Source organism: Rhodnius prolixus, unplaced genomic scaffold, assembly GCF_049639745.1.
Source record: "Rhodnius prolixus isolate KJV_2025 unplaced genomic scaffold, Rpr scaffold_13, whole genome shotgun sequence".
Taxonomy (NCBI): Eukaryota; Metazoa; Arthropoda; class Insecta; order Hemiptera; family Reduviidae; genus Rhodnius; species Rhodnius prolixus.
The window spans coordinates 6,514,821-6,525,772 of NW_027411583.1; the positions used below are offsets into that span (position 1 = coordinate 6,514,821).

Consider the following 10,952-nt stretch of genomic DNA (forward strand, 5'->3'; position numbering starts at 1 on the left):
AACTTTTCTTGTTGTGGTCTTCGAGCACAGTTATCACTCTTTCTTTATAACTAATATATCGATCTCATTACTGAATTCAAGGAAGTTCGCAAAAAACTTGGAAAATTTTTAATGATTCATTTTTAAGAATTAAATACATATATCAAATAACCCGCCTAGTTCGTAGTTCTGAACTGAAAACAAAAGTTCAAAATAAACTTGTCGTGGAATAAAAGATAGGAAAAAAAACTTGTTGAAAATAATAATAATAAAAAAGCCAAAGAAGAAGAAGAAGAAGCTTGGGGCTTAAACTTTATATTGAGTTTAAAGCTTAGGGGAAAGTTGCGGCAAAGAAATTTATGTTATCTAGCAAAGGGCCGAAGGGATTGCAACTTAGAATTTATATCATTCTTCGCCATCAAGGTAAAAAAAAAGGTGGATTGCAAATATAACTGAAATGTATTTGTTAAAGTTTTACCAGCTCTTCTGATACATTTATATATTTCTGTTTCAAAGATGTATTTCAAGTTATTGGGTATAGGTAATCATCATAAAAACGGTAAATCGCAGCATGTTAAACAAAAACTTTAGGCTTTCCTATTTCCTGGGGTTTTTTTTTGTAGGAAAAACTGCTTGTACGGTTTCCTTTAACCGTGGTTTCCTTGATTGCTTAAATGTTGATCTATAAACATTGATATACCCACTTCTTCAACTCCCGACATGGCATCCATGCTTCTGCATAGGTTGCATGACGCCATGGATTGGGCTTCAGTGGGGAGCAGCAGTCTGAGATATCCTGCTTCTTAGCGCTGGAAGCATACTTTCCTATCCCCCTCACATTTCCATTACATCAAACATGATCCTCTTCGGTTATTCTGGGGACGACGATTCCCTGTGTCCACCTATCAAGTCGCATAACATTGAGGATTACCTCATTGGACAAGTTCTCATAATGTCGGCCTTGCTTCTAGGAAGGTCCCACAAGAAAATTGTGGCCAGATTCTAATCACCATTTAAATGGTTACAGGAAGTGGGAAAGATGACCGCAAAAAAAAAAAACCGGAAGAATCACACCGCCTGCTGATAAATTTCCCCATTAAAAACAAAGTATTTCCCATTCAGAATTCTTCTGGGAGGATTTCTAGACGTATGTGAAACGTACAAAGGCGTCCATTACGTCTATGGAGCGGAAATACGAGTTCCAATCCGAGTTTTATTTTTTCCTTTTTCTTTTTTTTTCCGGCGCATCGACAGCTTGGTCATTAGCGCCGTCTCGTCACTTCAAAGCCCCTCTTGCTCGGATGGTACCTTCTCCTCCCTCGTTACATCCTTTACAGCTTCCATCGGGAAGCAGTATGGGAGCCGAGGGACACTGGAGCATATCTTCCCTCTCCAACCATTTGACCATCGACGGAGAGGAGAGAGTTGCTGATATGTTGGTACCATCCTCTCCTTTCTTGTATGTTCTGGGTGGACCACATAATGAAGGGCTAGTCGCTCAAGATAAATAATTAAGCCATCCACCTAATCTAATCTAATTCACTATTCGCCCCCAGATAAAAAACCTAAATGACTAAAAACCTAAAGCTAAAAACCTAAAAAACAAAGACAACTCGCATCCAATTGCTTCATTCAACATAATAAATACATCCAACCTAATGACATCACACTCACGCCAATAAATACATACACACAATCACAAACTTACACTCCTTGCATTCATTCTAATGGCGAGGTAAGGTCCGAATTTTATTATTCAAGTTTTTAAAATCCTTATTGAAAATCAGCTTCATTTAACAAAAAGAAAAAATGATTTTAAAAATTGTACGGGTTGAACTTGGAAAGTTCAATTAAAAATATTTGGGTTGACCCTTCCAAACAAAACAGAAAAGATCTTTAGAGTAATAAATTACTCTTGTTTAGGGCAGTGTTTAGAGAGGGAATAAAGGGATGTTACCCGAAGCTAATAAATTGTCGTATGTAATCTACTCAATGGAAGGAGTAGGGTATTTAATTCTATTTTTTTCGGTTACTTAATCGATTCTTTTAACACAGAAGCAGTGTTGCATGTGAATCTAATTTTTCCCTGCCGTTTGCAATAGTAGAAATTATACAGAATAATAAATTGTTTTCATTAATAACAATGTTTCTTGTGTAAAAGGGGAAGGAGGAGACGACCGTGTTGTATGTGGATAATGGGTTACATGTATGAACCTGTCTGGCGTGGGGAGGAAAGAGTAAGGAGTCTGTTTATGTATGTCTGTGCGTCGGTATCATATTTCTGGAGTCTGGAGTGAATGTGTGTGTGTTTGTGTTAGGATGAGAAAGAAGTGAGATAATGGTTCCACTCGGCTTCCATTCCCCGATGATATGGTACCGTTACGTAATATGGTGTACATATATAAGGGACTCCCAGTCCATTGGGTAATTACTGTGTGGAGGCGCTCCTTCTCCGCGTTCCAGAGACTCTACTGGAGTGCTACTGGAGTCGGGCTGCTGTGGAGTCCATTAGTGCTAACTCGAGTGGAACAAGTGGTGTGAACATTCGGGGTTACCCTATCCTCTCTGGTTTTTGGGCGAAATAATACTCTCTGGGTTGGTTTTTACTAGCTAGCTAGAGGCAAGGTTATACCATTGCCATTTCTTCAACCACTGAAAATAATGCCCGACTGAAAATGGTCATTGAGAGTTATACCCAGAGCGAGCTTCATTCATTACTGTACTCCAGCAACATTTAGAACATTATCATCATAATGTTGTTCCAAAATTTTGGTGTGAACGCCCAATTTTCTGCATTTATAATTCCCAAAAATCGAGCTTCTAAATAATCAGATTCTAATTTCTAAACATATTTACCTGTTACACACATTAAGTTCTTCTTCTTCTTCTGCGTAAGCGGTGCTACAATCCATTAATGGAGCCTTGTCCACACCAAGATCCGCTTCCGGTCTTTCTCTCTATTTAAAGCGGGCAGCCTGCCAGCTTTGCACTGCATCCTCACTCATTCCAATCTCCATCTTCTTCCATTTTCTTCTCATGTCTTTCTTACTTCCATCACTTGATATTCTATACAAATGGCCCATCCAGTAATGTCTAAGGCTTGATTAAATCAACGATGTCTGCCACTTGGAATAAATGCAATAATTCCCAATTTTTTCCCCGCTTCCTCTAAGTCGTTGTCTTCTCTTAGTTGGCTCTTCATCCATCGAAAAACTCTTTTTTTTTCAGCATCTTTTCTTCATTTTTGGTTGATAACCAAGGTTAAGAAAAAGAAAGAAAATATATTTAAAGAATATTGCCTAAAAAGTATTCAGTAAAGTAACATCCGGCAGGCTGATTTTGCCTAAAAGCCTATCACGCACCCACCATCAGTTTGCGCAAACCACTTTTTTAATGTACGTATATGGGGGTGGGGACATTAAAGCTTGTATTTCCGGCGGAAATTCAAAATTAGAAAGCTGCTCGATTATAAGAGGTTGGAGGTGTTTCTACTTATACAACAACCGTCGTTTTGTTCGTCTTTACGTACTGTCTCATTCAAATTATATTTTTCCTCGTATCGAGAGAAGTAAGATCAGTTTAGATATCAGATCTAAGATTGTTCTTTTTTGACTAGAAACCAAAACTGAATAGATAAATCTTTTACATTTTTGGTTTCTCTCACTTAGAGCAAATATTTATCTAGACTTGCTAGTGGGCTGAGTCTTAAAGTGTTCGCAGATTAACGTTTACCCTGCTGTAGGAAGTACTATAACCTGGTGGTCATTCTGGGAACTAAGCCACCATCTCACTCAGGTTCCAGCTTTTCGCTCCTCTACTCCGGCTGTTATCTATCTATATAGCATTATAAATTATCAAACTAATTTTAAAGGTAATCGTAGAAAGCATTTTTCTCGTGAGTTAATTGTGTTCCATAAACGTACCTAAACGAAATTTGATCAAGTTTGAACATGTTTTTGCATGCTCTCACCATACGTTCGACAGACAGACATATCGTATTAAGCGATCATAAAAAAAAACAGGAATTGCCGGTGAAAACTAAAATCTATAATTCTGCACGATTACAAGTAATAAAAAAAGTAATTTTAACATTAAATTGGAACCCACATACTCGACTGAAACGATAAGACGTGAACAGACGCTACAAGCTACTTACTAGACTACTTGACCGTAGATCCAAACTCGACTTGAATCACAAACTGACTATTTACAAGACACTGTTAAGACCCATATGGGACATACGGAGCAGAAGTGGGGGCTCCACCAAACCCTCTAACTCCAAACGCCTGCAGACACTACAGTCTAAAATCCTACGGAAAATCCTGGATGCTCCTTACTACATTTCTAACTTTACAATACACACTGGACCTTCACATCCCTTTTGTGACCGATCTAATAAAGTCTCGCTACCGCAACTTTCACAGCCTCCTAGCTCTCCATCCTAATCCTCTTGTCCAACAACTCTCCACTCCTCACCTTCCCGACAATCCTCCTCGTCGTTTGAAGCGGAAGTGGCCTAGAGATCTGTTGTGATTAAATCACTGTGAAAGAGTTTCACCAGTGGGTGATTGCTTTAACCATGACATTACAAGTGAACTGAACCAGTAAGATCTTATTTACTTGGTGCAACATTTGTTGCAGTTGTAAATATACAAATAAAGTGAAACAAAACATTAAGTTGCCGTAAAATGAACAAAAATGGAACGCGTACGAATAAATTGTACAGTTCCATCTATTAGATTACGATCTAGAGAGTGCAGAAGGCCCACATGTAGCAGAATTCGCTATTACTTTGCTCTGCAGAACGAAGAAGACATCATCAGGCTAGAGACATCAGCCCCACCTTCGCTGGAAATTCTCCAGCGCTTTTGCCAACTCCTGTAGAGCAGATTTCAAAAAAAAAAAAAAAAAAAAAAAAAAAACCTTCCTCGATTTTATCATCTCCTCCCTTAGTCTTTCCCGTTTTTAAATGTTTAAAAAGAAAGGGAGTAAGCCAGTCGGTTGGGCTTAGCAGAAGGGCCTAGATAAAGAAGAATTATTTATAAGGGGATGTCCTACCCTATCCACAGTACCGAAGAATTTATGCCCTGAACAGAAAGGGCTGTTTTAGCGCAGCTAATCTTCAGCTAGTACAAAGAGACTGGCTTACCTTTTTTTTGTCTGTGAAAGGGTGAAGGGCAATCTTCTTTTTCTGTAAAATATATATTTTCTTTTTCCTTATTTATTTTTATTGTATTCTATTTCTGGCCCAAAACCGGTTGACTGTATTACACTTTGATCAATAACTTTTCTTTAAATAATTTACCTAGGGAAAATTCGTTCTAGGACAGTCTGAGGAGAAGGGGATGTGTTAGGAATTTCCTCTAAAGCGTCATTTCCGGATATGTACAATACTTAGCTTAATATTTATCAGCATAATATTTAAAACTAGCCGAACATTTAGATAAACTTGACGAAAATACTGTTCATTATTTTTTGGTGACTGAATCATAGCTTCAATAGGATGAAAAATAAATATTGATCACATTCAGTCGATGAACAGACAAGACAGAAGACACACCAACTCTCTAATGATGTAAAAACAGTATATCGTATTGTAAATTAGCCCTGAAGATGACCCTAGTCCCTAGGTCAAAAGCTAGGCAGAATAAAGTTTATAATGACTGAAACAGTCATGAATTTTTCATCCTATTGGCGAAAATACTGAAATTGAAGCTGCCATATTTTATGCACGGGTCTTAATTGCATTTCAAATAGTTAAAAACGGAAGGATATGTAGCCTGTAAAATTTGCCAAAAATTATTTTTCCTTTTTTTTAGCGTTCGATATCCTTGCCACTAAAGCTGACTTCCTTCTTAAATTTATACTCATCTAAAATATACATAATATATTTTTCGTTTTATTTCACATGTAAAAAAAAATAAATATAGAACATAATTTAACTAAATCATCATATGAATTAATTAAAAATAATATTAATTTCGAATGAGATTTCAAAATCAAGTATTTTGATTCAATGGAAAAAACCAATATATTGGACGAAATCGATTTCGATGAATGGATTTACGCTGGTTACGTCACTACCTATCGAGAGCACTATAAGTGGCTACAGAGGGAGGGGTAAAAATACATTTTAAATATATGCAAATGTATGGCTTTCAAAGCGATCTGTTTGTCTGATACATAGTTTTACTCGTATGGCTGATGGTTTGACTTAAGTATCATTTGTCTAGCCAACTGTGTGATGCTGACTTATTAATGGAACTTCATATAACCCATAGGGGTATGCACATATAGATAGAAATAGAAATAGAAATAGAAAAGAAATATATTATTCTGGGACAATTGTCCCCTAAGAATAAATACAGGAACAAATAGAGGCCTTAACAGTTTGGCCTGTGATTATACAGAAATTAAATAAATAAATTTACAAAAGTGAAAATATAATAAGTGAAAATGAAAGGAAAAATAAAATAATAAAACAGCAGAAATTAAGGAAATAAATTAAAACAATTAGAATTTCGGAGGAAGCTGAATAGAAAGTAGATAACTGAATAGACGGGATTTAAAGATGGATAGGGTAGGAGCATGGCGGACAGATGAAGGCAAGGAGTTCCAGAGAGAGGTAGCACGTATTAGGAAGGACTTGTCAAAGGATGAGGTACGGTGAGAGGGAATATAGAGATCAGATGAGCGAGATCTAGTGTTACGGGAATGGATGGAGGATTTAAACTTAAGGAGTTGAAAAATATAGGAAGGCCTTATTGATGTGCATTAAGTTTAGCCTATTTTTGTCTTTTTATACGCTTCTTTCAATGTGGTATTTCCTGATCTCCGTACAGTTCAAATGATTTAAACTAAATCAATAATTAGAGAAATGCAGTTTTGCATAGTCTTCAACCGAACAAAAAAAATTTAGTATTTCGTTCTGAACTCTACATGATCTGACGTGTGATGAACCTCATATACCCATCCTGATATAGGATAATTATCTTTGCGGATGATATCGCTAATCTATTCTCATCGAATAATACTTTTAACAAAACAAAAAGAAATCGAAAATCGATACTTAGATCGACTTTACCCGCTATAAAGATTTTAATGGTATTCAAAGCCATATCACCGGAACTATATAAAATTTTAACTTTGAGTTATATTGACCACACAGACACACTGACTAATTTTCAAAAACCATTTGAAGGTGTTTATTTCCGGTAAAAGAAAACACCTCAAGATCTTGTAAACCAGTAAGTTTGTAGAACTTCCGCTTATGCATGTGTGTTAAGGGAAAGCACAAAATCTAAAGTGGCTTACTAACTTAAAGCTTATTTAAAGTAGCTAAAGTATAGCTTACGTTTACTGCAATTAATGCAGTTCTAATTGGCAAAGTTGTTCTACTAATACTTGAACGCGATTTGTAGGTGGTTTGAGCCAGCCATACCGTAAATATTAGTGGCAAACTATCTGTCTATAGTTAGAAAACGGTGCCGTTTTCGACTAAGACAAACCAAAAAGTCAGAAATCGTTAAACAGTCAAATTTTACGGTCTGTAGGAAAATATTCAATGCTTTTTTGATACATAATTAGTTTTTCTTGGATTAATTTGCAAACAATTGAATAATATGTGTAATCTATTCAGGGCGCAGCCTACACAGTTGCAGAAGAAAACGCCTCCACTTTTGGAAAAACCAAAACCAACTCATTTGTGCGACTGTCGTAGAAAAGTGCCCAAAATTGAGGTTAGTCTATTCCACTATTTATAGAAATAATTGATTTAATCATTTTTTAAAAAATTTTAAAAGACTTGCGAGAAGACATTATATTCCCAGGTTAGTCCAAAGTATTTCATATCAAACGTACGCCCCTAGCAAAACGCAAACTTACTAATGATAGCATTGCAATAATAGTACACGACGCTTAGAGCGAGAAAAAATTGTTGGTTATCAAAAAAAAGGAGTTCACTGGGAAGCAAGGACACGACGTATCGCACGTCACGACCACAGATTTGGAGCTTTAAAGCTTCTCCAACGTCCAACTGACAGCCCAGAACTGTCAGGCTTCATTACCATTTATAGTATTTCATGACCCACTTCTAAACGTGCTTACAAAGAATAAAAGAATAAGGAGGCAGCGAAAAAGGGCACTTACAGTTTTGTGCTTACTCTCGGTTCCTGCATCAAGAGGACTTCGAATTTAAGGCTCACATATGGCTAAAGTTGTAGAAAATGACGATCTGAAAATGAAACCCTAAATAGAGAACATAATTTATATTCTAGCTAAATTATCTGCATAAATTTACATTAATCATCTAACCTTCGAGATGTACACTTAATTAACTGTAAGTGCATTCATAGTAATAATATATATGCAAGCTAATAAATACATAGAAGGAGTAATATACGAGGGTCGTTTGAAAAGTCCGTGCAAAAATAAAAACTACTTAATTTTTTGGGGTAAACCTTTTTTATTTTTTTCAACATAGTCTCCTTTTAAGCTTATACACTTCGTCCAACTCTGCTCTAGTTTGTTGATCCCTTCCGAATAATAGGATTTGTCCAAGTCTGAAAAATAGCCATTCGTTTCTGCAATCACCTCCTCGTTTGAATAAAATCTTTTTCCCGCCAGCCATTTCTTCATATTGGGGAACAAATAGTAGTCCGAGGGAGCCAAGTCTGGAGAATAGGGGGGATGTGAAACGAGTTGGAACCCTATTTCCATTAATTTTGCGACCACAACTGCTGAGGTGTGAGCTGGTGCGTTGTCGTGAAGGAAAAGGACTTTTTTGTGGGACAATCGTGGGCGTTTTTCTTGCAGCTCGGTTTTCAAACGGTCCAATAACGATGAATAATATGCACCGTTCCAGATAGTCGATGAGGATTATTCCTTGCGAATCCCAAAAGACAGTCGCCATAATCTTTCCGGCCGAAGGAACGGTCTTCGCCTTTTTTAGCGCAGATTCCCCCTTGGTAACCCATTGTTTAGATTGTTCTTTGGTCTCAGGAGTGTAGTGATGTATCCATGTTTCATCCACAGTGACGAAACGACGCTTAAAGTCCTGCGGATTCTTCTGGAACAGCTGCAAACCGTCCTTGCAACACTTCACACGATTTCGTTTTTGGTCAAGCGTGAGCAATCGCGGCGCCCATCTTGCGGATAGCTTTGTCATGTCCAAATGTTGATGCAAAATATTATGTACCCGTTCATTCGAGATGCCCACAGCACTAGCAATCTCACGCACCTTCCACTCTTCTGTCATCCATCACCATATCATGGATTTTATCAATGATTTCTGGAGTAGTAACCTCAACAGGGCGTCCAGAACGTTCAGCGTCACTTGTGTCCATATGGCCACACCGAAAATTTTGAAACCACTTATAAACTGTTCTAATCGAAGGTGCAGAGTCACCATAATGTTTATCAAGCTTCTCTTTAGTCTCCTGAGGCGTTTTGCCTTTCATAAAGTAGTGTTTAATCAACACACGAAATTCTTTTTCGTCCATTTTTTGAAAATCACTCGACTTCCTCGATTCAAACGAATGCCAAACACAAAGAAATATACCGATCTGGCTGAAACTTGGTGTGTGTTCTTCCAAGAGATGCTACTAACTAAACATAACCTCGATACGCACCAGTAGTGCTATCTCTATGACTTTGCACGGACTTTTCAAACGACCCTCGTAATGTTAGAAAATCGAGAAAAATTAAAGAAAAATATTAATAAAAGGTAATCACAGTTAGTAAAATTATCCAATAGATTTAATTTTGTGAAAAATTCTAATTAGTTTCTTTCTTGTAAGAAATAAAAACAAAACATTGGATTGTTCTTTTTCTTACAGAAGTTGGTTATTATGACTGAATTAACAGAGTTCCTCAGGGTTAGTGAAATCACATTGGGAATAACCTTACTTCTTCGATCACATTAACAATGTAAGAACCTCTAGAAGCCTTAGCCCCTCTCAAACCTCCTATTTCTCTCTCCCTCTCATGTTCTATAATTGTATTTCCGCTAAGTAAAGCAGAACAAAAGAAGAAAATAAGGAAGTGTTAATCCAAGTAGATGATAAGTGGGTGGAGCCTGTAACCATGGTCACCCTGTATAAGGGAAAACAACATCACTTTTTCTTTTTTTTTTAAACAGCTGGGAATTTTTGAAAAGTACGTAATCGCAAAATACCGGAAGAAAGTAAAATATTTTAAAAAAAAAACAACTCTAAGAATAAATTTGCGGACTAGATACAAATTGTATTCAAATTAAGTTTCCTTATACTATTTTTGTTCCCTCTTCAGGAAGTTGAAGAGGATGAGGATTATTTGAAAGGATTCAGGACAACATACGGAGAAGCATTTTTACCTGGTAGTACCATTTTTATAACCGAATTAATTAAATATAATAATTCTATTAAATTAAAATATTGAATGGAATAAAGCGCCTAATTTTTAAACTCAATTTAACAGTGACTGTGCCGGAAATCGGTAAAAGAATTGAACTGCCAATCGGTGAGTGAAAAATAATTCTTAAAACAAATCACAGAATAATAATTATCGAGACAATAATCATCTTCTTTTTTGGGGGGGGGCGGAAGTAGAATCAAAGAAAGAATTAAGAGAAACGCCGATAAAACTGACGGAAGAAGAAGAACGTATAATTTTGCGCGATTATTTAGCTCGTCAGAAGATAAAAATTAAAAGAAAACGACCTAAAATGAATTCGTATGATATAAGCGACGTAATATTTGATTGAAATGTCTACATTTAATCATCAATATCACCCATAAAGTGACAGTAATAAAGAATTAAATAAAATTTTCCTGAATTAAGCATTTATTTGTCGATTTTTTTTTTTATTTATTTAGATATACTACCGTATAATCGATAGTTTTCAAGCGATAAAACAAATTAATAAATTTTTTATTCAACTTTTTCCTGGCTATTTAATAACCTAAACACTCAACCACTCGGGGGAAGTGGACTAG

The 10,952-nt window shown here is 36.4% G+C and overlaps 1 protein-coding gene across 1 annotated transcript; it reads left to right on the forward strand.

The window, feature by feature from the left end:
* Positions 1-5,923: 5,923 nt before the first annotated feature.
* On the forward strand, positions 5,924-10,803 carry LOC141448017 (uncharacterized). Its single transcript, XM_074116025.1, has 5 exons — positions 5,924-6,099; positions 7,619-7,718; positions 10,267-10,333; positions 10,435-10,476; positions 10,566-10,803. The coding sequence occupies exons 1-5, from the start codon at positions 5,996-5,998 to the stop codon at positions 10,718-10,720; spliced, it is 468 nt and encodes a 155-aa protein (XP_073972126.1). The 5' UTR covers positions 5,924-5,995; the 3' UTR covers positions 10,721-10,803.
* The last annotated feature ends 149 nt before the right edge of the window (positions 10,804-10,952 follow it).

Coding starts and splice junctions, on each gene's coding strand:
- LOC141448017 (XM_074116025.1), top strand. CDS start 5,996: ATGGAAAAAACCAATATATTGGACGAAATCGATTTCGATGAATGGATT. Junction 7,719..10,266: donor GAAAAGTGCCCAAAATTGAG/GTTAGTCTATTC, acceptor TTCCCTCTTCAG/GAAGTTGAAGAGGATGAGGA. Junction 10,477..10,565: donor AAGAATTGAACTGCCAATCG/GTGAGTGAAAAA, acceptor GGGCGGAAGTAG/AATCAAAGAAAGAATTAAGA.